At 46.5% G+C, this 27019-nt stretch overlaps 1 protein-coding gene across 9 annotated transcripts in view; it reads right to left on the bottom strand.

The window, feature by feature from the left end:
- Window positions 1–27019, bottom strand: part of LOC125307776 (neurobeachin-like) — a 296002-nt gene that overhangs the window by 145321 nt on the left and 123662 nt on the right. Inside the window, exons 18-32 of one of the 9 annotated variants that reach the window (XM_048263836.1) lie at window positions 24678–24786; window positions 24427–24508; window positions 21894–22017; window positions 17681–17873; window positions 16799–17090; window positions 15930–16726; window positions 13376–13596; window positions 12843–12996; window positions 12607–12615; window positions 12059–12139; window positions 10422–10620; window positions 8518–8642; window positions 7816–7881; window positions 5981–6149; window positions 2109–2598 (exon numbers count right to left, since the gene is read on the bottom strand). In XM_048263836.1, coding sequence (XP_048119793.1) covers window positions 2109–2598; window positions 5981–6149; window positions 7816–7881; window positions 8518–8642; window positions 10422–10620; window positions 12059–12139; window positions 12607–12615; window positions 12843–12996; window positions 13376–13596; window positions 15930–16726; window positions 16799–17090; window positions 17681–17873; window positions 21894–22017; window positions 24427–24508; window positions 24678–24786 — 3111 coding nt within the window. Of the gene's footprint in view, window positions 1–2108; window positions 2599–5980; window positions 6150–7815; window positions 7924–8517; window positions 8643–10421; window positions 10621–12058; window positions 12587–12606; window positions 12616–12842; window positions 12997–13375; window positions 13597–15929; window positions 16727–16798; window positions 17091–17680; window positions 17874–21893; window positions 22018–24426; window positions 24509–24677; window positions 24787–27019 lie in introns of those variants that run through there. The other 8 variants (XM_048263826.1, XM_048263827.1, XM_048263828.1 and 5 more) reach the window with 8 other exon arrangements.

Here is a 27019-nt window from a genome sequence, read left to right as displayed (position 1 = left end):
GGGAAAGAGAGGCTCTAATATGAGTTTTTCATACTAAAACAAGCCCCATCTGCACAGACAGGGCCCATTGCTTTGTAATTGAAAATTCTCATCTCGGAAAGTTCCAGAGGGAAAAAAGAAATGAGAGAGCGAGAAAGCGAGGGGGGGAGTCTAGGGAGTCACCGTACTCTCCTCTGTTTGAAGGGATTTCTCTCGTTTTTTTTTATCCATCCTTCGTCCCTCGTCTCCTTTTTTTGCGTTTTTCTTTTTGATGTTGTCACCTCCAATCTATGGCGCGCGTGACAGACAATCGAAGGGCCCCATCTGAGGCTGGCAGCTCATTTCGCTGTCAGGTGGGAAGCAATTAGACACGGCAATTTGTGCGGCCCCCGCCGATGACACGAGAGGGGCCCAGGGACAGGGCGGTGGGCGAGGGCCGCGGATGCTTTGTGTGAAAGCATTTCAAAAATAATACAGCGGGCCACGCAGACTCATTTTGGCCCTGCCATCTCCCATTAGGCCACTGAGGGCTGAGGGTGACAGGCGAGGGGAAGGGTGGTGGAGAGGTGTGTGTGTGTGGGTTGTGTGTGTGTTTGAGGGGGGTGGGGGGTTGAGGGGTGCAGTGTGATTTTGGGGGCCGCGTCTGTTTAATCTGTCATCAACGCCCAGGAGACCTCAACCCAGTGGTATCCCCCCTCCCCCAAACACACACACACACACACACACACACACACACACACACACACACACAAACGCCATCATCTCCCAGCACTGGACAGGAGGAGATCCTTCACACACAAACAAACAAACAAACAAACTCACTCACTCACTCACAGACACAGACACAGACACACACACACCTATGTGGTAAGCGCAGAAGGATCTTTGCAACCTAGTCATCTCACACACAACTTGAAGCAGACAGGAAAATACACAAACATACACAGCCAAACAGACCGACACATACACAAAAACAAATATGAACACACATATCTTTCCCATATACACACACACACACACACACACATTCTGTGCCAAAACTCTGTTGCATTTTGTTGTCCAAGGACAAACACAAGGCGAAATTGGAGCGTTGGAGTCTGTAGAGTGAGACTGATGGGATTTTATACAGACAGCCTTTGCTTGAGGTATAAACTTACCTCTACAACTTGAAATTCAGTCAATTTCATATGTTGAAGAGACTATGATTTGAACAAATTTCACAATCTGAATAAGTTTATTGAGGACTTGAGGGAGTGAAAGACCCCCAAGAGCTTTTATGTGCAGACACTGTCTTCACTCAGAGCACGCACAACACACTGATCGTGGGGGCGTCTTTGGAGGACTGGGATGCAGCCGGTCTGGTCTCCCTGGACCGCCCCGAAGAAAAAAAAACTCGGGATGACATCGAGATCCGATCTGCTTACAGAACGTAAATAAAGCCGCAACAGGCTCCGCCATCGACACGCAAACAGTTTCCAAAACACTGGGATTCTTGGCGACGGAGGCCGGAGAACGGGTCCCGTGTGAGTTATGGATCACTGACGGGGCCTGAAAATCATTGCCGATAACCCACGTGGTAGACAAGGGGCCTGGAGTCTAGCAGAGCATTCAGGGGTCACAGGAGTTCATCTCTACGCGTCCTTATTACTGGAAACTTAACAAGAGCTGTTGACTGTTAACTCCATGTTTACTGTTAACTATTGTAAGGCTGTTTAGTCATGTAGGTATTCTGTCTTTGTGTATTGGTAGTTTTGTAGCATACACATATTTAACAGAAAAGAGTTGTATTGTAACACACTGCAATGTGTTTAGGAAAGCTAGTGTGGTGACGCCACACAGACATGCTTTTCTTGCATTACAAAATGACAGTTAAAATGCCGATTTCAGAAAGGTGTTTCTGTAAGGGTGTTACTGTTTCTCTTTGAAGTGGACAGTGAATGAAATGGTATGGATATCATGACACACACACACACACACACACACACACACACACACACACACACACACAAAATCACAAAAGACCGACACCAAAGATGATGAAGACATTTACTGATAAGTACACTTTCACAGGGTTGGTTGGTTGTTTTTTTAGAAGTCGAAGTCGCCCATAGTTCCTGAGACCGCCATACCTGTCGAAGGAGTGGAACTGCATGGGCAGCATGGCGTGGGCCTCCCTCTTGATGGCAGGGTCAGGGTAGGGCAGGGGCTCGGGGCCGGCCTCCGCTCCCTCCATGGGCGCAGCCACCAGGCTCTTGAGGATCTCCTTGACGTTGATGCCCTTGGATTGGCTGATGCTGGAGATGGACGAGGCCGGCTTGAGCACCTCCACCCTGCTGATGCCGCTGCTGGACGCCGGCTCTGACAGCAGGCTCTCCTGCGACCTCTTGACCTCAGAGGAGAGCGTGCAGAGGAGCTCGCTCATGGCGCCGGGGGGAGTCGGGATGCGGCCCATGGAAGACGGGGGCCCCTCGAGTTCGGCCCCGTTGAGGACGCCGGAGACCTGCTCCTCGCCGATGCCCGAGTCGGTGTGCGGGAGGGAGGCCTCGAGGTGGAGCTCCTCCACAGGGGTGGGAATCTCCTTCAGCATCCCGCCAGAGTCCGGGAAGGCCACTGGGTTATCTGTAATACACACACACACACACACACACACACACACACACACACAAAACACACATGTAGGCACAGCTTATCAGAGGATGTGCAGCCCAAACAGGTCACACATTTGACACACTAAATCACATCCACACACTTACTCACACACACACACACAACCACACAAGCAACAACAACAAAAACAAAATGTTTCTAGTCTTTGGCAAGTCACAAACAAATCAATATTTAAAATTGGTTTACACATACACATAAACAAATAATATAAATCACTCGAGCAAACTGAGCTGTCTTCATTTTCAACTCGGTATTCCCTCAAAAAAAAAAGGAGGAAAAATAAACCCCTCAGCACTTTGGTGATTAAAAGCAGTCTGGGTTGTCCCGCGGTGACATGATGATTTATCAGCGAGATTAAGCGGCGGACTACACACAGGCTCCCCTCTAATGCTGCTAAAACACGGGGCGCCCACTCCTGTCCAGCTCACTGAAGCCCACTTCAGAGGGGGAGAGCCGCCGCACGGGAGCACACACTCCATATTCCTGGCAAGCTACAGGGGTGGGGGTGGGGGATGAGAGCGGCTTGGGGTTGGAGGAACGGCGTTCACTGCTCATTTAGCAATAAAAAGGGGGAAAAACTTTCCCCCACACAATGAACTTTTGTTACGGTCTCAAAAATGTCTCAAAGATTTTCTATCAGTATTCTAGGCATAGATAGATCTGTCAAAAATGAGACAGACATATGAGATTACTCATTAATGGGATTTTACAAGTGATATGGGGGTATCACTTGTAAAATCAGAAGACATTCTGATTACATACCGGTACTCTTGTTTGAGCTTGAGAACTTAGGTGATGCACTAATATGCACAGACAGAGAGGTAATCTAATAAACCTGAGGGTTTAAACCTCACTAATCCATTCATTTGTTTTGCGTGTGTGTACAGTATGTGTATTTGTGTATGTGTGTGTGTGTGTGTGTGTGTGTCAATCCATTTCTTTACTGAACAGTTTGGTGATTTTTTTCAGTCACACACATTCACTTCATAATTAAAATGTGGGAGACAATAATTCAGTGAAAGGTAAGCAGATTATTATTCTCTTCAGGAACAGTGCAACTGACTACAGCGTGTTTGGAAGTCACTATTCTTCATTTCCTTTGTGGAATACTCCTGGATTACCTCTGGACAGGCCACCTGCTCAAAGATACATCCAGCAAAATGAAATATGTAACGATATGCGATGTTCGATTATTTGCCAAGCTTTGTTAGTCTGAGAAGAACATGGTTGTTGGTGCTGGGAAAAGAGCAGATATATGTAGTGTACTGTGTGCATCCTGAGGTCAGCATATGGCACTAAGATGAAACACGCCTGTGTGTCTTTGAGTACAGGACACACAGACAGAACCACGTGTGTGGACACAGCTGGACGGACACTGATGGGTTCAATTCCAAAGCTCGGGCTTCACAAGATGATGGAACAGTAGAGGTTGAGTGCAGGGAGTGATTTGCATATTGAATATACAGTAGCAGCAGCGCAGAGATATACAAACTGCATCTAAAAATACACAGAATCTCGTACGCAGGTGATGGGACCACAGCCACACAGCGGTCTGGGGACTACTGTGAGATGGGAATGGTGGTGCTGGTTGGGGGGTTGCAGGTGTCAAAGGTGATGAATTGAGTGGCTGTTCTGCATACAGCTTCTAAAATTTCACAAGGCATAAACAACGTAGGCAATCGAGCCCAGAGCCTCACAGCTGGGGCCCTGTCTGAGGCCATAGAAACTGGAGAGCAGAGGGTGTCGGCGATTGATTAGTCATCCTCAGCCTCTTACCCCATTGTGCTCCAGCTGCAAGGCTTTCTATCTATCTCTCTCCATCTCTCTCTCCATCTCTCTATCTATCTCTCTCCATCTCTCTCTCCCCCTCTCCCTGCCTGACCCACTTGTTTCCCAGATGCCGTGACCCCGGTCACATTAATATTCATCATGTGGCCTTAACAATGTCAGCTCGGCCTGATTTAGCTCCACAAGACGTCTGGGTTCTGGCTGGAGGGGCAGACAGATAGCCGCGGGTCACATGTTGTCTGGGCAACACATAAAACAAACAAATAAATAAAAAACACTACCTGAGCCCGCCCCGATTTCCCCCTCCAAGTTTATGAGGGCTGTGCATCACCTCTGTCTGTCTCTCTATCGGTCTTTCTCTCGCTCTCCTTTCTTCTTTGTTCCCTCCATGATCCCACTCTCTCCTGGTGGATTGCCTTCCTAATGGGCGCTGACAGATGTTGCTGGAAATAGTGTACTACCATCTCTCTCTCTCTCTCTCTCTCTCTCTCTCTCTCTCTCCCAGTGCTTTTTTCCTGCAATCGTTCTCCGAAAAAATCAAATCTCCTCCGCAGGATTTCTGACTTGAGTTTTTATCCTCATCTTTACCCCTTATTTTTCCACTCTTCTAACAATGAATAAAATCTTCCACAACCTACTTCCTGAACTCTGCTCACCCCCTAGCTTCTCTATTTAATCCTGCGCAGCACAATTAGCTAAGTCTATGAATAAGTAATGACCGCATAGCAGATCCCCCTGGCTATGTGCAGTCCTGGTGCAACACAAGGGCGGCATAGCAGCCTTGCTAGGCCTCCATAGAAGCTAGCATGGCAGGAGCTAGTTGGGAGATGAAGCACAAAACTGAGCAAAAAAACGAACCGATTGGAAATGGTGATGTACAAAGTAGTGTAAACAACACTATGGCAAAGTTTGTCTGTTGATTTACATTCTGACAGACCAGCTACTCAGATAGCAAAATCAGATTTGCAGATAGCGGATTGGACCACCATCTCTTTAAATTTAACTTGTCATAAGTATTTAGAAAAGTTAATAAAATGATATATGGAGTATAACTGAACAAATTAAAAAAGATTTTAGACCAACAGTGGCAAAATACCAGAGAACCAATGAGCAAAATGCCAGCGGACCGCCGGCTATGCCCCCAATGGACCGACAGTGGTCCGCCAGCCTCTTGCTATCTGGGTAATGTCAATATGCAAAGGGCTAACAACAGCATAAACTAAAGAGTCAGAAGAAAGGAGAATAAAATAGAAGAGAGGACAAGAGAAATGATGAACAAAACAGGCTAAAAAAAACTGCAAAGCGCTGTCAGACAGGTGAAAGTGCAATACATTATAACAACTGTGTACTTGTTATATCGAGTCTATTTCAGCAGGTAAACAGCAGAAGCTGAAAAAGACAGCCTGAAGATGTAACAGGCTAACATGAGGCTACCATATGTGGAAAGGGATTAGGCTAACGTTCCACACACATGCTAATAAAGCATGTAAGTAGGCTATCAGGCTACATGCTGCCGAGAAACAGATGCAGCGCAGAGAGGGCGCACCTGTGCTGGTGGGAGAGTTGATCTCCTGTCGTATGCTCCTCCCCGATTGGCTCATAGCCCTGGCAGTCTCCCTCTGGGGCTCCAGGATGTCCCGGTACTTGGAGACCATGAGGACAGAGATGAAGTAGACCACAGCCAGGGCCAGGAATTGGGCCTGCTTACTGTCATCCTGCACGACACGGGGGGAGAGAGAAAGGGCCAAGCAGTTAGCACGCAACTCACAAGATGCACTGAAATACAGTGAGATTATCTCATGCATGTAAACAAGTTCATAAACACACAGACATTTTCCCAATTCAATATCAATGTATTCTCCAAACACCTAAAACCTAATAATCTACATCTGTGTGAGAAAGCTCTAGTGGCTTTGTGACCAAATTACATGTGCAAATAGACATTAAGATTTAATTGAATGAGTAATGTTAACTCTGAGAGTTTTGATATTGCTCGCCAGAATGTGATATTACTCCATCTCGACACCCCATAAAGCATCTTATTTCCCAATGGCTAATCAAGCATTCTCCCAAAACGACCCCCACACACACACACACACACACAAAACACACACACAGCTCAATTTGTATATTAGGAGGACTCAATACACAGATGGTCTGAAGAGTGACAAAACTGGAACAGAAAAAATACAGTGCCTAGAACATACTGTACTAAACAATGGCTACATACTACTTAATAAAACTAAACAAAACAACACAAAATTAGCACAAGGCTAGTGGAAAGCTCTCTCTCTCTCTCTCTCTCTCTCTCTCTCTCTCTCTCTCTCTCATTGCTATAATGGGAGGAGTGAAATGGAGCAAGAAGGCAAAGAAACCAAATTAGGTGACATCTCCTGTCTGTCTGTCAGGCTGAATCCTGAAGTCCCCCCTAAGGTCTAAGCCCTGAGCCCTCAAAGACTGACATCTGATGATAAGTGATAGAGTTTGAGAACTGACATCTGATGATAAGTGATAGAGTTTGAGAACTGACATCTGATGAGAACTGACATCTGATGATAAGTGATAGAGTTTGAGAACTGACATCTGATGATAAGTGATAGAGTTTGAGAGGCTGAGAGGCTGTAAGGGTTCATAATGATAAAAAGGAATGGGACATCACCGGTGGCCTAACGTGTGATGTTTTTTTAAGCTTCTTTCAAGCTTCTTGCAATCTTTCAAGATTTTCAAGCGCCCAGCCCTCATTTTGGGTAACCCTGTGTTTCATGTCAACAACACTATGAATAGTAGGTAATTCCCTTGAGTAAAGTGTGCAGATGATAGATGCAGACTTACGGAAAGGGCACAGAGAGTGAGCGAGCCCTCACGCACTTCACAATTTCACAGTATGACAGCCCTAAGCCCTCACGAAGTTAACGGGGAACGCGCATCAAAGTCTGCGAGTCCATGAGGGGGACGTCGAGATTTCCCCATCAATCTCCTCCACTCTAATCGCCACTTTCACAGCTTGGCATCGACACACAATAGTCATCGGAAAAGCCAGCAATTGGGCTACCTGCTGTGCTGCTGCTATTATGTTAATTTGTAGAAATAACATGCTCAGCGGCCAACTGACCAACTGATTAATACAACATTAATTCAACATTCCAAGAATTTACCAGTTTCATCTTCTTTCTGAGGTTCAAATTATGGTAATAGGATAGTTGACATGACAGTGACAAAATGATAAAAGAAGTCTCACATTCAATCCCAATCTAGGACATGGCAGATTCTGTTCTAAATCTGCACAAATTGAGCCCAACAGACAGACACACACACACACACACACACACACACACACACACACACACACACACACAAACAGGCGTGTATCATGCTACTCACCACGTCCCGAAAGACAACGGCGCGCAGCCGGTTGATGTCCACGTCCTGCAGCAGTCGGTCAGGATCCTTGATGGGAGAAAGGTTACTGGGGAGATTCTCTATGGCAGTCTAAAGCAGAGAGACAACACCACACAGTACAGACATCTTTCAAACCCACCCGCTCGCTCATATCAGGGCAACATGTTCGTCAGAGCAGATACTTATATACACACCTCGCAGCTTTCACCCTTAGATTTAAATCGACACAACAAGAGAGACGCAGGGTTGAAAGAAGCAAAAAGAGTGATAAAAAGGTGACAGGTGATGACTACACAATCAAATCAGTTCTGTGAGCTTAACTGGTAGATCCAAGTCGAGTCTAAAATAGCATTAATTATAGTGTGGGTTCAACATCCAGGGTTAGGGTCAACTGGATTTCAGCCACGGAGAAAAGTGAATGACTAGTTGACTGGCAATGTTACTTTTAAGAGAATACTGTAGGCAAAACTGCACCGTGTATTAACACTGTGGTTCATTTGCTTGTTTGCGTGTTTGTCTGTAATCAGGATTATGTAAACACATTGTGCTAAGATATTTGGGCTTGGCTGAGAGGTGCACTCTCAGAGCGCCATTCTAGTAGTATATGTGTACCCTAGTAGTGTGTGTGTGTGTGTGTGTGTGTGTGTGTGTGTGTGTGTGTGTGTGTGTGTGTTTTGCAGGCACCTTGCTAGCAGAGGCTATATTCTGTAGGCTGTCCTGAGACTTGCTGTTGAGTATGGACGCTTTGCAGCCTCTGTCCCTCTGTCTCTGCCTGCATTCCAAACAGTTCCTCACAGCCACACAACACACTGAAGAGAGCAAGAGAGAGGGGGGTAGAGAGAGGGAGAGAGAGAAAGAGAGTTAGATACAGACGGTAACAAACACACAAAGCAGAATAAAGATTGAAAAAAGTCCACCCACTCATGCGTACACACACACACACACACACACACACACACACACACACACACACAAATAAATATATTTATTTGTACTATTTGTATATTTATACTCTGCAGCATCCTTACCTACGTATTCCCACATACAATTAAAACACACACACACACACACACACACACACACACACACACACACACACACACACAGGCAGAGAGAGTGAGCAGTCACGTCCAAAAGAACACCCTCTATGACTCACGACTGTGCCAGACACAAAGCGAGACTCCAGCAGAGACTAAATACCTGACACCTTTGCAAATGGCCATCTGACACATCAGGAATGCTTAAAAAGTTGAGCTATTCAGTGGATGCCGACAGGCAGACATGCAAACGGGAGGGTGGCGGGGAGCAAGGTCTGCACAACGGCTTTGCCCTCAACTCCGTCAATCATTTAGACTGACACATCAAGACACCAGGGCGCTATGAATGACAAGCTGTGTTGACTGAATGTGGGTAAGGTATCAAAGTATCAAGATTTCAAAACATGGAGAAAATAAACTTATATACAGATCCAAAAGAGCTTTGATAAAGTGCTGTGAGGTGCTTTTTATGTCAAAGTGTGATGGTTATCGACTGGAGACAGACAGGTCTATTTGGCCTTGTAAGCTGATATGTAGCAAATATTGATCTTTATTGTGAAATGTCACACAACCGTATTACTGAAACCTTATTGACTTTCATGATAGGATTACATGAATCCTATATTATAAAATGCCCGCTGGCAATCATCCTACCATAAGAAGCAGGTGATTTATGTTTTTGATCTTATGGCATTCAATTTTAGACAACAGCCTTCCTTACTATTGTTTGATGAAGAATCAATCTCTCAGAGAAGTTTTTGGAAGCAAGGTTCACAGCAGTGGAAATAATGCGACAGATTTAACCTGATTCAAACTGAACATATTCTGCATTTTATATCGCAGCACTATCCAGGAGAAACTAAACAAATAAGACAAAATCACTTGTGGACTAATAAAGTGTTTCTCCATTTGCAGCATTCTAGACGGCATTCTGTTTTTCTTTCAGTAATAATTATGCAATCCCAATAGAAACAGAGTACAATAGAGTACAATAGAGCAGGGGTTCCCAAACTTTTCCACGACAAGGCCCCCCAAATACCACTAGGTTCTGGCCAAGGACCCCCTTGATGTTTTATTAATTAAACCTGTCGACAATACTACGGCAAATGTAAAAATACATTAAGCTAATCTAATAATTATTTTAGCCACAACCACATCGCGATGAAGCATACAGTGTGTAAAAATGTTATATGAGAGCCATCACTCTACTATTATTCCCAGTCATTATCATGGGAAATATGTTCAGATATGAGTCACATTATTATAATGGCATTGTATAACAACCCTCATAGTATATTTTAAATGTTTCAAATGTATTTATTTCTTGCTTTTATTTTTTCCTCCAACTTGCCAAGGGGCCCCGGCCCCCACTTTGAAAACCACTGCAATAGAGTACTCTTCCTACACACCATCCATTTAAAAACTATTCACTCTCACTTACCCATATCCAGTCATTACTCTAACTAACCTGGCCTGTGATAGACACACACACACACACACACACACACACACACACACACACACACACAAAACACACACACACACACTCACCCAGCCTAAGACACTGGCGCATGAGGCCTCCCGAGGACATGTTCTTCTCGGCCTCGATCTCGCTGAAGTTGAGCGAGCTGGCGAACACCAGCACATCCACCATGGCCATGAGGCGGCTTAGGAAGGTGTTGGCCGTCTCAGCGGACATACCCTGAGTGGCCTCCACGCTCTCCAGCTCCGTCTGAGGCACAGTGGGAGACTGATGAACACACACACACACAGGACCACAGCAGAGAGAGAGAGAGAGAGGCAGATGGAGAGAGAGAGAGAGGCAGATGGAGAGAGGGAGTTGGTGGAGAAAGAAAGGGTGGGAGAGAGGGAAAGAGAAGGAGGAGTGGAGATGGACACACAAACAGAGAAAGACAGAGAAGGCTCTGCTAAGGAATACTGAAGAGTTTACATCACACAGTCATCCCCTCATAGAGCATACCCATACACTCAATCCTGTGGCCTGCCTAACACATACTGTACATACACTGCCCCCCACACACAAACACTAACACACATAAGAGTTTATTACATAGTCTTCCCCTCATAGCATACCCATACTGTACACTCAAATCCTTTGGCCTGCCTAACACATACACACACCACACACACACACACACACACACACACACACACACACACACACAAACACTAACACATATACACACACAATATTGTTCTACACACAATCATGTTTACAATCTGTACAAATGAACAAAAGTATTTCACAAAATCTTACCTGCAAAATGGAGCACACAAACTAGCACAGACTAGCGCATAAGATTATACTCAGCACTGCACACACACACACACACACACACACACACACACAAGTTAACTACACTAGAACACATCACATCCTACCAACTAAAACACACACAAACACACTCGACATTACACAATTTAACTACCCTGTCATTCAGGGAGTCACCAACAGTGTTGCACACACACATACAGTTGCAATATATTACAATACATAGCAATATATTCACAAACAGCCCCTCGGACGTATGAGAGTGGTGTCAAACATGCAGGGTGGCTGACATCGCATTAACATACTGAAGTGAGGGTGACGGCAACAGTGACCTGAGTTATGACTCCTTGCTCCCGACTCAAATGAAGGCACACATGCAGGGTGGGGGGGCCCTGGGGGTGAGGTTGGGGAAACCTACTCTTCATTTGGCCCAGCCAGGCTCAGGCTGTGAGGAGTCGAATGGCGGGTAGTGGGGGGTGGGGTTGTGGGGTGGGGGCCAGCAGACCATCGGGGCTCTGTGTTTGGGATCAAGAGGCGAGCACGGGCAGCATAGAGGTCCTGTGCAGCTCTAACAGGGCTCAGTTCTGTGGCCTCTATTCAAACATCCAAAGCCTGTCCCTCAACCTGAGCTAGCGGCTAGCAGCTAGCTGTTAGCTACACAAATGAGCACGTTGTCCACAGCATAAAATATGCTTGTCTGGAACACTAATGCATAGAAACATACTAAACTAAAAAGTGGTAGGATTCTAAAAGGCTGGGGTTATAAATATTCATGAAGCCTTATAAAGTCAGTCAGACTAAATAGAGGGAGAGGCTTTGGAGGCGAAAGGTGATACATTGTCAGCCTGACATACCGGCTGTGGGCACAGGGGCTACAAGATACAAGAGCACCCACCTCACCCACCGTGTCAACTCTCTCGACCCTGCGGCCCACCTCACCGGTCTTTACCACCCTCTGGCCACTAGCATTCTTCTGCTTCTTTGCCAACAGAAAACATAATTAAAAGGTCGACTATGAGCATACACCCCAACCCCCGACACATAAACCGTGATAGTGATACTCTTAGAGTCTGTCTGGGCGTGTTCTACTCCCGTTAGCATTCTCTCAGTAGGCTACTCTGAAGTGAATGATGAATGACTGAGGTGTGTGAGCTAGAAGAGATACTAGAGTTAGCCATATGAAACATCACAAAAGGAAATGGGAGAACAACTCATTGTTTTAACTGTGTAGCCATTCAAGACACATTATACAGGTGTTTCAAAGCGTCCTCATCTGCTCCTAAATGGCTACACAGAAGTGGCCAATCAAAGCAGCCTAAGCTCCATCTACTGGAGTGAAGTTAGAGGAAGAACAAGCACCGCGATGAAAGATTATGATGACTGAACTGTGAGTGTACTATAATGTGTGTTTTATGGAAGTACAATGAAAGCATCGGTACTGACCTTGGTACTCTGTCCAAAGAACACATAGGAAACACATAAAGAAAGTATTATGTACATCACAAGGGGCGCATTTGTGTTCATACATGTCAACATCAGAGCTGCTGACAAAAGGGATATTTCATAAGCAACGCATAACAATAACAATCCTCACTACTGCCAATAATCTTTTTATTTATCTATTCCTGCAGTAGACACATCTCGCCACTAGAGGGCAGTAGAGCCCATGTGCTACTCACAGAGGGTGAGGTGGCAGCAGAGAGCAGAGGCAGGATCCCGCCACACGCAATGATGATGTTGTCCACCATCTGAGAAATCAGGTGGATGGTGTTGTGCACAAAGATGATGTTCTCATTGCTGTTCACAAAGTCCATGACCGATTTGGTGGAGTGGCTGCGAGATTGAACAGGAGAAGAAAAACAGGAGACAGTTTACACACCAAATTAAACAAGAGTCATGGTTATGACCAAAATAAAATAACACAGAGGGTGTAAGAAAAGAGAGAAAGTGGGTGAGTGAGAGATAGAGAGAGAAAGAGAGAGAGGGATAGAGAGAGAGCGGAAAAATAAAAAAGAGAGAGACTGCATGGCCAAAACATCACTCAGACAAAGGGGCCCTAATGAAATCTGAAGCTGCCTCACAACACCGTTGGTGACACCTTGATCCTAACTGACGTTAGCGAGGCATGACTCAGCTTCCTGGCGGCCACACATAAACACACACACACACACAGACACACAGACACACACAAACGATGAGTGACCGCGCTGACCTCCTCCAGACGTGCACGTCGGTCTCGAGAGCGAAAAGCAGGTCGGTGAGCAGGCGCTGGTGCATGGGTGACCACTTGAACTCGGGGATGCGGAACATGGTGGTGCGCGGGCCCGGGCTGAACTGCCGCCGCTGCTCCTCCGTCATGGGCATCCCACGGAAGCCCAGGTCCACCCGCAGGTCCCGCTCCAGCTGGACAACCGAGCGACCACCGTGCAGGGCCTGCAGAGAGAGAGAGAAGCAATCACAGTCTGGCTATCGAGAAGGGCAGACACAGGCAAACCTGGCAGCCCAGAGAAGACAGGCTGTGCACCAACTGCAACCAAGGTGCCATAGAAATAGAGCTTCACTTTTTGGCTGAATGCTGCCAATGGAAAGAGATACGAGATCAATTCTTTCCTTAATTCAGAGAAATGCATCCAGACCTTCAAAACTTTAAGGATCCAAGTCTAAAGAGCACGAGAGTCGCAGCAAGATATATAGATGCTTGCCATAAACAAAGGGAGTCACTTAATTAGTGAAGCACACAAAAAAGTCAAACACACACATACACACACGGTATGATTATGTGAGAGAAAGTATGGACAGAAAGAGATGAGGGAAGAGTGCAAAAGAAAGCTGGCAAGACAGACAAAAAGAAAGAAAGAAAATTGGAAAAAGGGAAGCATTACAGAGAGATATGTTCAGCAGAGGGAAAGAAGATAAAGGGAGAGAGAAAAGAATTAAAGAGGGAAAGGAAGATAGATAGAGAAATGAGTCCTCTCTTGACCTCTCGTATCTTATCTGTTCATTAACGCCGTTACCACAGGCAACGTTCAAACGTTCAAGCGCTTAATAATACAAGGCGGGAGGATTCTCATACAGTCACTTCAAAAGAACCTTCCACTACAACGCATACGGGGTCAGCACTGTTTCCATGTGCCCATTCAAACTTAGCTTTATTGGCACAGACCCCTCCTCAGTTTGGAGTCAGTGGGCCCAGAGACACGGCCATTTGTCCTCAATGTCGGAGAGTGACCCCTCGGCCAACAGAAGAAAGAAACAGCACAAGTTCAAACGCTTACATAAAACAATTACTGCTGAAAGAAAGTCAAATCTGAAACGAGTGTGAGAGGAAGTGAAGTGAAAAAAAGTCAACCTTGAAGGAGCTATGTAAAGGGCTGGGGAAAAGTAGGTTGCAACGCAGAGCTCTTGAATTGTACATGAGCGAATTATGCAACAGCCTAAGGATGGAGAGAGAAAAAAGAGAGAAAGGGAGAGTGTGTGAGAGAGAGAGAGAGAGAGAGAGAGAGAGAGAGAGAGAGAGAGAGAGAGAGGGACGAGAGGAGAGGAAGCTAAAAATAGCGGCTCTGCTAACCCACTCACTTCCCATCGGTTCACCGAGCTACGCAGGTGAGGAACGGCAATCACACCGACCATGATGGAGAGAGAGACAGAGAGAGACAGAGAGGGAGAGAATGATGAAGAGAAACAGAGAAAACACAGTGGGAGGAAGAGAGAATCCAGTGACTCTCCAATGAATAACATAAGGGGGTGGAAAAAACTGAAATAACACCCAGGCCATGGTGTGTTAGTGTCCATAAAGTCTGTCCAATAGAGGGCCTGCTGAGCTACCAGGATGAACTGGCAGAGAAAAAGAAAGAGAGAGAGAGAGAGAGAGAGAAAGAGAGAGAGAGAGAGATAGAGAGAAAGAGAGAGAGAGAGAGAGATGGAGAGAAAGAGACTCCACTGGGTGCAGTTTTGCTTGAGTGGTCTCGGTCTGGGGCCAGCCGAGGCGGTCACAGAGAAAATGGCTTCCTGGCTCTCTGTGTGCACACGGCAGCCATGGCTCTCAGCTGGCCTGCCTGATCAACTCCTCCTTAAATTCCGAACCAGAGTCCGGATCACCACCTTCGGCTCTGGCTCTGGCCTATAACACAGCCCAAGCAGGTGTCCAGGGAGCACACCGCATTATAGTCTCCGCTGAGACATAGAACATCCTTCATCAGGTCACTTTGGAGACACCTGCTTACGGAAGTGGGCCAGTCTAAGGTGATGGATCTATGCATGTAGAGAACATAGCACCCACGGGGAACACAGCGCCTCAGTGCTAATGTACACTGTAGATAAGGTGCCCTTGTATTGTAAAACAGCGAAAATGCAGTGCCCCTATTGGCATAAACCTATGTAGCAGCTAATGTACTATATCCAAGAATGAAAACAAAGTCAAAAGTACACCCTTGCATCAGTACATATAAACAATTAAGTTCACTAAGCCAGTGTTTCCCAAACTTTTTTTCTGGGGACCCACTTTTTAAAAATGACAGACTATCGCGACCCAACTTGTGACTGTGGTTGTTAACAAACTAGATCCTAATAGAAAGCTGTTAGCTTTTCTAAGCTATATAAGGTATAAGCTAGGGGTATTACACAACATAAATTATCACTAGGCTATGCTGGCGACCCAAATAAAATCTCTTACGACCCACCTGTGGGTCGCGACCCAGTCTTTGGGAACCAATGCACTAAGCTGACAAGCTGGGGGTACAGTATGAAGCATTGTCCAGTTACAGTACCTGTGTGGTGGTGGTGGTCTGGATCTTCTTGGCCTCCTTGTCCTTGCCGTCGTCAGACCTCTCGGTGTCCGAGGCTGTGCTCCCAGCATCTGCGGCTGCCGAGCTCCCTGCCCCCTTGGCGGCCATGTCGCCCTCCGTCTCCGTAGCAACTTCGCCGAACCCTGGGGCTCCCCTGCCGGCGATGCTGGCCTCTCTGTCGACGGTGGGACTCGGATCTGTCAGCGAGGATGCGAGCTTGAACTCGGCCTCCTCGGCCTCATCCTCCAGGGCGCAGCGGGCAGTGCCCAGCTCCGCGCCTCCACCGCCTGTCATGTGCGCCAGAAGGCCACGGTCGTCGCTGGCGCCCGTCCACACCCGTGGCTCCCGCGGGCCCAGCTCAGGCAGCAGCTTAGTGTCCGCGCCCGAGGCGCCGACCTCCCCGAACAGGAAGCCGCTACCGGATGCTGAGGTGGGGGCAACGGCAGCGCCGATGGTCGTGCCTTTTGCCAGTCCATCTTTGCCGTCATCGGCGAGGGTGATGAGAGGTCCACTGCCAGCGTTCTTCCCTTCGAGGTTGGTCTCCGCTTGTCTGGCACCGCCGCCCACCTCGGGCACCAGCACGCTGCCGACGCCGAGCTTCTCCACCGCAGCTGAGTAGGCGTTGCCGAGCAGCACGTCCACGCCGGCGGTCACAGCCGGCGTGCTCTCGGGCGACAGGTCCATGTCCTCCAGCTTCACCTCCGTGGCCTCCACCTTCTCCGCTTTGATGTCCACCAGCAGGTCGTGCACCTCCACGCGCACCCCCGCAGCCGCCCCCTCTCTCACGGCCGCTCCACCTGCACCACCCTCCTCCCCCATCCCATCCTCCCCTCCTTCTTCTTCCCCTCCACCTCCACCTCCCCCTTTCCCTCCTTTCCCCGACCCAGCGTCCTTCCCCTCGGCCAGGGGGTTCCGGGACGCCTCGGCCCCCTCCGGATAGTCGGCCTCGCTCTCGGGGGTCTGAGTCTGCGAGGTGTCGTCCAGCTCCAGCGAGGCGGCCCCTTTGATGCCGGTCGGCTGGGAGGACAGGCCCGAGATGGTGCTGACCAGCCCTTTGCGGCCCTTCTTGATGTTCTCCTCCTCCTGGCGTTGGTACTCCTCGTACATCTTGGCCAGGTACTCCTTATGGGCCTCGTAAGTCACCTGAAGGACAGGATGAGAAGTGGAGGCTTTGCATTAAACGGAGCTCCGCATAACACACTAAAGAGCTTCCCTCTCTACATTCACTGCGCTGGCCTTTTCTGGGTGGCCTGATTACGGCCAGTAACTGTAAATTCCACCTAAGGTACTCGTTGGACTCGCTGTCCACCTGGGGAAATGTTACAGGTCACACCTTGATTTCACCTTTAGAATGTCACTGCAGCGTCATCTTGGATTAAGCTATTTCATCCTGAAAATGTCACATCCACTGTGTCCTCTAGACATTTGACCTAGTTTTCAGCTAAGACAAATAACAAAGTCAAGACATTTGAAAACCACTCATAGCATGTATGTTTTCAAAACGTATAGCAAGTTCTTGACAGTCTTTCTAACTTTTGACAGATTATGGTGTGTACTTATGAAATGGCAACAAACAAACCATTACAGCGTATAAATCCCACACTAGCTGACACTATTCATCATATTTAGTGTGCAATCTTGTTCCATCAGCCTATCTGGTGAAATCATAATTCTCCTCCTGGCCAACAGAGGGTGCTGTTTGCCTGTGTGAAGCTGTTTGCCTCTTACTGTACCTTCGAGTGAGCAATGGAGAGGGTGTCCACCCACACGCGCCAGCCACCCCACTCGTACTTGATGGCATGGTAGAGGAGGATGCGGAATATATTGTAGACCATCTCCATGATCTTCTGCTCCTCTGAGTTCTTGGGGTTGATGTAACCCAGCGAGAACATCCAGTCCTGCCATACGGAACACTGCAACAGACACCTGAAAAGGAATCCAGAACCGTGTCATCAGAACTTCCCCCTCACATGAGAACTGGCACATCACATCAGTTTCATCCTTAAGCACACTATGTTGATATTTGATTTAGTTTATATAGTATATTAGTATTTAGTATTTTAGTATCATGTTTATCTTCTACTGTCTCTATGGTACAGTGGAGCTTTTTTTATATGTATATTACTTTTTCTGCTGTAAGTGCATGTTGTGTGTGATGTCTGTATGCTACTGAGACCTTGAATTTCCCCATGGGGATCAATAAAGTATCTATCTATCTATCTATCTATCTATCTATCTATCTATCTATCTATCTCAGTTAATCACTACCACAACTCGTCACAGACAATTCCTATTATTCCATACTTTCACAAAAGCCCCGTCAATATCTCTGTTCATGCAGTTTGCACACTGCAAAAAAGTAGTGCTGTCAATCGATTAAAAAAATTAATCTAATTAATTGCATACTCTGTGATTAATTAATCTAAATTAATCGCATATATAATTTTTGCTGAGAAAGAATTTTTTAAATATTTAAATTCAAATGAATCATTGAATAATCACAATTTTCACATACAAGGCATTTCAGGCCACATATATAACCTAGGGGACACAATGAAAATAAATGAACACTCCCCTCAATGTCAACACTAATTCTTTCCATTGATGTGCGACTTTAGAGTTGACAAACTCCGGTGATATAGATAGATAGATACTTTATTGATCCTCGAGGGGAAATTCAATGATATGCAAATTCTTTGCTGCAGACATTGCAGAGGACTTTATTTTAATCAACACTTTATTTTTGTCAACACCATCAGGCCATTTTTTTTTTAAATAAATGTTCCAATCAATGATCTAGGCAGCACATTTTCTTCTCTCTCCTTCATTTTACAGTAATGGTTACTAACTAGAACGGTTCGGGGTCAAAGGTCATACGGAATCTATTAATCTGGGCTATTTTTTTTTATCAGTTATTTTTTCTCAAATTAATGAATCAAAATTAATCAGTAATTTTGACAGCCCTACAAAAAAGTCTTGACTGCTCTGGCATGTTCAGAGGGAGGCTCTTACTGTCACTGCTGACCTTGACTGTTTTTTTTTTTTTAGCTGCACGCCACACCTATCAGCCTACTGCAGCTCCGGTAATGGAATCTCCTCTCGGGTCAATACATCATCAGCATATCATAAACAGCCATCGTTGTCAGCTCATTACAGAGAGCACGTTGTTCCTCGATCTCCCAGATCCATCATCAGGCCATTATTAGCTGTTCATTTTCAATGTGACTCTAGACGAGCGCCCCACGCTGTTTCGTGTCATTACGCTGCGTGCCACTAGACCATCAGTGCCACGCTGTTACGGTGGGGAGGTAAGGGGGAGGTGGGGGGTGCAGTCCATCAGCTGGCATTAGCTCCCTCGCTTCTCTCTTCCCTCCCATGCTCCTAATTAAGGATGAGATGAAGTGGTATGATGGCCGGTGCTTAGCCTGTCACTGCCCATGGCTGATGGATGGATGGACACATGACAGCGGCTGATGATGGACGGTCACCGCAGCCTCAAGTCACCCAGCAGGGCCCTGGACGCTGCTGTGTGACCAGGATGTTATGTGGTAGCGCTGGGGAGCTAGTACTTGGTGTATATGTGTACGAGTGAGTGAGTGTGTGTGTGTGTGTGTGTTTTGTGTGTGTGTGTGTGTGTGAGCATATGTATGTGTGTGTTTCTCTAGTGGTGAAAGGGAGAATGTGTAGTATGTATGTGTGTCATGGGAGAATGCTTATGTAATTCTCTCTCCTCTCTCTCTCTCTCTCTCTCTCTGTGTGTGTATGTATGTGTGTGTGTGTGTGTGTGTATGTGTGTGCCTGTGTAAATACAGCGTATCACTGAAACATCTGCTCTTGAAGAACATGCCATGAATTAAAGGATGATTTAGCATGGAGCGGAGCCCATTAACCAGCCAACAACAAGGGGAAACAATGGCTTTTTTTCCCCCTTCCCCTTCCGCACACCGTCCTCTCTTCCCCTCACTCTTCCTCTTTGATGCATTAATCACAGGCATAATTAGTTTGGAAGGTGAGCAGGAGGGAGAGAAGGGGAGTACCGAAGCCTCGCCGTCTGTTCATACGACTCTCACACGACAGCTCCATCATGGCGACGGAGACGGAGACGGAGAGGGAGGGGGAGGGAGAGGGAGAGGGAGAGAGAGAGAGGAGAGGGAGGGATAGGGAGAGAGAGAGAGGAGAGGGAGGGAGAGAGAGAACAATGGGGAGTCTAAGGAATGAAAGCAAAAAGAGGAGATGAGAGGGAGAGGGGGACAGGGCTATTTGGCACACTGACCACACCACGCTCGTGTCTAAGTGCCCACAGGGACCCGGGTTCAAGTCCGACCAGGGTCATTTCCCCGATCCCATCCCATCTCTCTCCCTCACTTGCTTCCTGTCACTCTCTCCACTGTCCTCTCTGAATAAAGCCATACAAGCCTAACGATTTGTAAAAGTGAAAGAGAGCACAGCAGAAAAGATGGAGACCCGAAGGGAAGAGAGAAGAAGTGGCCACAGATTCAGAGGATGATTGTGAGCCACACAGAACCATCAATGTTACTGTATGAAATGTCACAAAGAGTTTGATAACGCACAAGGTCGAAGGACAGGACACATTGGAAAAGGGGAGAACAAAGGGATAAGAGGACATGAGATGAGATGAGATGAGAGGAAAACAGAGGAGAATAGAGGAGAGCAGAGGGAAATAGAGAAAAGTAGATGAGAGGAGAGAGAGAGAGGAGAGAGAGAGAGGACAACAAAGGATGAGAGATGGATGGAGAGCAGAGAACAGAGGACAGAAAAGGAGAGGACAGGAGAGATGAAGAGAGGAGAGGAGAGGAGAGGAGAGATGAAGAGAAGAGAGGAGAGGAGAGGAGAGGACAGGAGAGATGAAGAGAGGAGAGGAGAGGAGAGGACAGGAGAGATGAAGAGAGGAGAGGAGAGGAGAGGACAGGAGAGATGAAGAGAGGAGAGGAGAGGAGAGGAGAGGAGAGGACAGGAGAGATGAAGAGAGGAGAGGAGAGGAGAGGACAGGAGAGATGAAGAGAGAGGAGAGGAGAGGAGAGGAGAGGAGAGATGAAGAGGAGAGGAGAGGAGAGGACAGGAGAGATGAAGAGGAGAGGAGAGGAGAGATGAAGAGAGGAGGAGAGGAGAGGAGAGGAGAGGACAGGAGAGATGAAGAGAGGAGAGGAGAGGAGAGATGAAGAGAGGAGAGGAGAGGACAGGAGAGGAGAGGAGAGGAGAGCAGAGAGAAGAGGACAGGTGAGGTGAAGAGAGGAGAGGAGAGGAGAGATGAAGAGAGGAGAGGAGAGGAGAGGAGAGAGGTGAAGAGAGGAGAGAGGAGAGGAGAGGAGAGGAGAGGTGAAGAGAGGAGAGGAGAGGAGAGGAGAGGAGAGGAGAGAAGAGAGAAGAGAAGGGAGGAGAGGAGAGAGAAGAGAGAAGAGAAGGAGGAGAGGAGAGGACAGGTGAGATGGGAGCAGACTGCCTGAGAGGACAGGAGAGGTGAAGAGAGGAGAGGAGAGGAGAGGTGAAGAGAGGAGAGGAGAGGAGAGCAGAGAGAAGAGAAGGGAGGAGAGGAGAGGAGAAGAGAGGAGAGGAGAGGAGAGGTGAGATGGGAGCAGACTGCCTGAGAGGACAGGAGAGGTGAAGAGAGGAGAGAGAGGAGAGCAGAGAGAAGAGAAGGGAGGAGAGGAGAGAGAAGAGAGGAGAGGAGAGGAAAGGTGAGGAGAGCAGAGTAGAAGGGAGGGAATGGAGAGGAGAGGAGAGGAGAGGGAATGAGAGCAGCGGAAAGGAAAAAAAGAGAAGAGAGCAGAGTAGAGTAGAAGAGAGGGAATAAGAGGAGAGAAGAGAGGGAATAAGAGGAGAGAAGAGAGGAATAAGAGGAGAGAAGAGAGGGAATAAGAGGAGAGAAGAGAGGGAATAAAAGGGAGAGAAGAGAGGGACCAGTGAGGAAGGTGAGTGGTCACTCACCGCCTGTTCTCGCGGCTGTTGCTGAAGAGCTTGATCATGTCGGAAAGGAAGAGCCGCCTCACTTCCATCAGCTCAGAGCTGGGGGTGGAGTTCTTCAGCAGCGTGGCCACCACCTTCAGGATCACTGCAGGCACACCAATCACACACACACACAAACACACACACACACACACACACACACACACACACACAGCTTAGTTACTGGACTCTCATTCCCACACCACTGTAGAGTCAGGACTTTGTTTACAGCCTTTACTAAATGTTGTGTAAATAGACAGATGTGTCTCATTTCTGTTTGTTAGCTTTACTAAGCTCGTTCCGCCTGCAGGGAATGGTGAATTTAGAACCAGGCTCCCTAAAATATATGGAAAAAGAGGCTGTCTTTGCATGGTGTTTAATTATATGCTTTTAGAGCAGGGGCAGTCTATGTGTCCTGGTTAGCTAAGACTGAAGTGACTTGCTGTAAACAGGGCTCCAACCCAAAAGTCAGTCTTTCTTAAACAGGGCTCTTAAAGCTTTTTTTTCCCATCAAAATCACTGTTGGTATAATTACTGTATTTATTCTAGTCTTTCATAAGTGTGTCATCTTCAAGGTGGACACCAGGATATCAGGGCTTTGAGATAGAAAACACATCTCCAAAATTGTATACTGTATAAACCAGGCTATGACCTCTAATTCCTATGCAATCTGGCACAACTAGAACTCTCTATAATCTATTATATATAATATGATGTCATTTTAATTTGTCTATGGATTAAACGTTTACCCTTTCTTCTTACCATGCACTATAAGTGGTGTTATATGGATCAATTGAGCTGGATTTGAGTTAATCTAAACAAACCTAATCCAAGTAATCTGTGTAAATAGATGTCCAGTGGCGCAAAAAGTGGGTGGGCACCAAAGCGATGGTAAAAAATTTTTTAATAATAATATATTTGGTAAATTCTATATGTAGCTACTGTTGTACGTTTCTAAATCATTTCTGCATTTCCTCAATGTTAGATAACATTTTAGGGACTAACAGGCTAGAGTAGGCGCCCTATCTCATAAGATTCCATCATAGAATGTTGACATAAAAAAGGTGGGGGTGCCGTGAGCGCTGAGTGAGCAGTTTTCGTCTATGGAAAAAGATGGATACAGCAAAAAAAAGCTGTCGGGGGCTAAACATAGAAAAAGAAAGAGGAAAATGAAATGGGATGTCAAGGGATGCGACAGTAGTTAAATAAGTGGATGGTGAAAAGCAACAGGTAGGATTTAAAGTGTGACGTCTGTGCTTGGAGGCTTGCAAATATTCATGTTAACTAGCGTTTGCTAAGCATATGACGATTGAAACATAACCTATTCCATTAAGATAGCTAGGTGGCTGCCATGCTCATACTGAACTTTTAATGGCAAACTGCAAACAGAAATGTCACGCTAGCAACAACTCATCACATGTTTCCATTTCCTAACAATCCTAATATTAATAGCTTAATATTGTGCTGATAATGTGGCAAACAAAGGCTATCAGCCTTATCCTTTGTGAGCAACAGCTGGCAAAAGGACGTTATGAGAACCGTTTAGACTCTCTTAAAGTCTTAAAGTGACAATGCACCATTTAACAATACTTCAAGTTCAAATTGGCAGAATTTCTTAAAAAATAATAATTTGCACTAAGTTTACTTTAGTTGTTTGTGTGTTTTTTTTTTTTTTTTTTTTTTTGGGGGTGTGCCAATTTGTTGTTGCATACCCCTCAAAAAATGGGTAGCTGCGCCCCTGTAGATATCCAATATACTTCCATTTCAAAATGACACTCCATTACTGTACAGACCATTACAAGCCATTGCACTTCGCTCATTTCAGCATTTATTGAACAAAAAAGCATGGATTCAACAGTCGCCTGGTAGCCTGACGAGCCAGACCCACATTAAAATGTAGGGTCTGGACACTCACCGTTCGCAGTGCTCAGTCCGAGGGGCGGGATAATCAGTTGTCTTTCAAATTCCCTCTGCACGCAATAGGACAGCGGCAGCGCTTATGAGTCCCATGCGTTTCCCACCAGCGGAGCTAGTTGGCTAGTTCAAACGCTTGCCAACTTAATAAAAGCTTTTAACTTGTGTCACACTGTTCACCAGCAGCAACATCCGCCTTATTTGTTTTCAAGTAGCAGGGAATTCAAGCCAAACCGCTGCAACTCTGCCATCAATCATTATGTTAAGCCCACCTAACTTAATTTATACACGATTTCCCATTGGCCTGATTAAGTTTCGATTTCTGGAGCTCACAAGCCAACGGAGAGTTGCTAGACTAGCCCTGGCAGCAAATGTAATTCGCTGCCGCTTGGGGCGCGTCTAGGTTTCTAGGCTAGTCGCCTGGCAAATCCACTGATACAAGTAAGTAAATGTGAAATTATTCTTGGAGATTAAACCTTTTAGTGTTTCTCACAAAAGTTTTAAAGCCTTTTTATTAGAAAGTGCAGTTATCCATTCAGTGAGCACCGGAAAGAACTACAGTATAACATTTATGAGTGTCGTCCAAGGCTGTTGAACATACTTGGGTTCTGGATCTTCACTGTGGAGTCAGGGTCAGGGTGCGGTTTGTGCACGACCTGTGTGCACACCTGTTCTGTCAGAATCTGTTGGTGGAAATAGCGATGAATAATCCATTATCACATAACTAAAGTACACAAGTTAGGAAAGTAACAGTGTCAATTGTATTGTCATGTGAAATCTGTGTGTGTCTGTGTGTGTGTGTGTGTGTGTACAAGAAAGAGAGAGAGAGAAAGAGAGAGAGATAAACTTTACCTCGTAGAGGGTGTTATAGATTGTCACAGTGATGGTGTTGGTGTGCAACATGAGCCTTTCCCCGAGCAACGTGAAGAGGCTGTGTGTGTGCATGATCTCCACCTTCCTCCTGTAGAACACAAACACAAACACACACACACACACACACACACACACACAGTAAAACTGTCAGGCTACATCATCACGATTCCCCACTAACAGTAACGAGACGCAGATCCAGAAACACTGTCAGCACGCCAGCGATGCTTCTTTCACTGTGACAAAGCGCCAGTGTTGTGCTCACTCCCTGTCACAACACCAAACCTGAACTCTAACTCCTCTATACACACCTCTGCACATCTCTGACAAGCAGAGAGAGAGAGGGAGGGAGAGAGAGAGAGAGAGAGAGAGAGAGAAAGAGAGAGATACCCCTTTTGTCTGAGGTTGGCAAATTGTTTGGTGAAGAGTAGCTCTGGGAGAGGATTTTTTTTATCCACTCAAAATGCATAGATGTGGAAAACGACAGATGAAGATAAAGAGGCGAAAAATGGCAAACGGGTGACTCATTCTCTCCTCTCCTCTCCCCTCCCCTCCTCTCCCCTCCTCTCCTCTCTCCTCCCCTCTCCTCACCTCCTCTCCTCTCCTCTCCCCTCCTCTCCCTCTTCCTGCCACTCTCGCACACTGGCCAAAATGACAGTTTTGCTGCAGAGTGGATGAGGAGTGCAACAAGTGCACGTGCAGACGCTTTTGTGTGTCAATCTCCCATGGCGGAATGGCGGAGAGAAAAGACCATGTTGTCAGGGGGAGGAGAAAGAGACAAAGTCAAAGAGAGAGGAGGGAGCTGTGCTCCTGTCAATCTCATGCATATCTCTAGACATCTCCAAAGCAACATTCCCACTGCTGTCTGTTTAAAAGACTGGCTACTGGGCAAACAATTCTGATCTGAATAAAGGGAACCGAGCTGTGTACCGGGACAAGAAGGTACTATTCTCCAACACTCATCTGGACAGGGACGTCTAGAATCTACTTAAACACACCCTTGACACCCCCTGATCATTTTCAACAGGCTCTTGCACACATGACATCAAAACACAATACAAATTAGATCTCCATCATCACAAGCCATGACAGAAAAGCAACAGCCAGAAGTCTCCTAATTAGTTAAATTGTATGTTGTTTCTTTCTTTAAAAAATACTGTTTGTCACAGAGCTTTTTTTCCCTAAATCTGATTGTTAAGAGTTAATTGAGGCAGATTCACTGACAGGACTAAGACGGAGTTGTTGAGTTTGGTTCCTCGTGGTCAGTCAAACGGGTAGGATGAAGCTTTTATGTTTGTGACATGCTGGGGCAAGGAGGAGGCTCAACGGGGAAAAAAAACTCTGAAAAGAGAGAGCGATAGAGAGAGAGAGAGAAAGAAAGAGAGAGAAAAATAGGGGCTCCCATCAACACATTTGTTAGTGGGGAGGAAAAACAGAGAGAACACAAGAGAGGGAGAGAGAGAGAAAGAGCGAGAGAACAAGAGAGGGTTTGCTGTTGCCTGAGAGACAGTGAGGCAGAGAGGCATTACCGGTAATGTTCTGTTAATTGTTTCTACTTTTTCATTTCTGTGTGTGAATGAGTGTATTGATGTGGGCATGTGTATTGGTCCATTTTCATGTGAATCGTAATTTGTAGTACTGATCATAATTTATTTACTTTTAATTAAAAAAAACACTCTCTTTCTTCTTATTATGCCATTAGTGCAATTTTGCCAATCTGTGCTAAAACACAAATCTAACTGTACTCCTCAATTCATCTTCCTCTTATCCATCTCTCTTGTTCCACTCTCCCTCCCTATACTCTGCTGTCGTTGGCCTTCCCGCTCTGGCCAGCATGCACAGACCCTCAACTCATTTCTTATTTACGTCTCCATTTTATCTTCTGCTAGCAGAGCAAGACCCGTGGCTGTCACAGGCTACGAGCGAAACACTGCAAGAGCCCTAGATGAGAGAACAGCACACAGCCTCCAAGCCTGCCCTGCTATAGCGTATGAGAGAACAGCACACAGCCTTCAAGCCTGCCCTGCTACAGCGAGCTTCCCTCTAAGCCTCCTGCTGCACTCTAGTGAGATATGCACTGACAATGTGAATCAATTGCAAGAACCATGAACACGTGCCAGACCTAATCACCCCTATGCGGGAGGGAGACGAAGTGCAGTGGTATGTGTGTGTGTGTGTGTGTGTGTGTGTGTGTGTGTGTGTGTGTGTGTGTGAGTGAAAGAACTGCACCCGAGTCATACTGTAGAGCCCCCCCCCAGCCCTCCACCCCCATGCATAATCAACTCCATAACACCGCCTAAGAGTGCGAGAGAAGCTGTCTCCTC

The sequence above is a fragment of the Alosa alosa genome, chromosome 15 (assembly GCF_017589495.1).
Source record: "Alosa alosa isolate M-15738 ecotype Scorff River chromosome 15, AALO_Geno_1.1, whole genome shotgun sequence".
In the NCBI taxonomy this organism is placed as follows: domain Eukaryota; kingdom Metazoa; phylum Chordata; class Actinopteri; order Clupeiformes; family Clupeidae; genus Alosa; species Alosa alosa.
The sequence above is the reverse complement of the archived record's forward strand: the minus strand, read 5'-3'. Positions and strand labels throughout refer to the sequence as shown.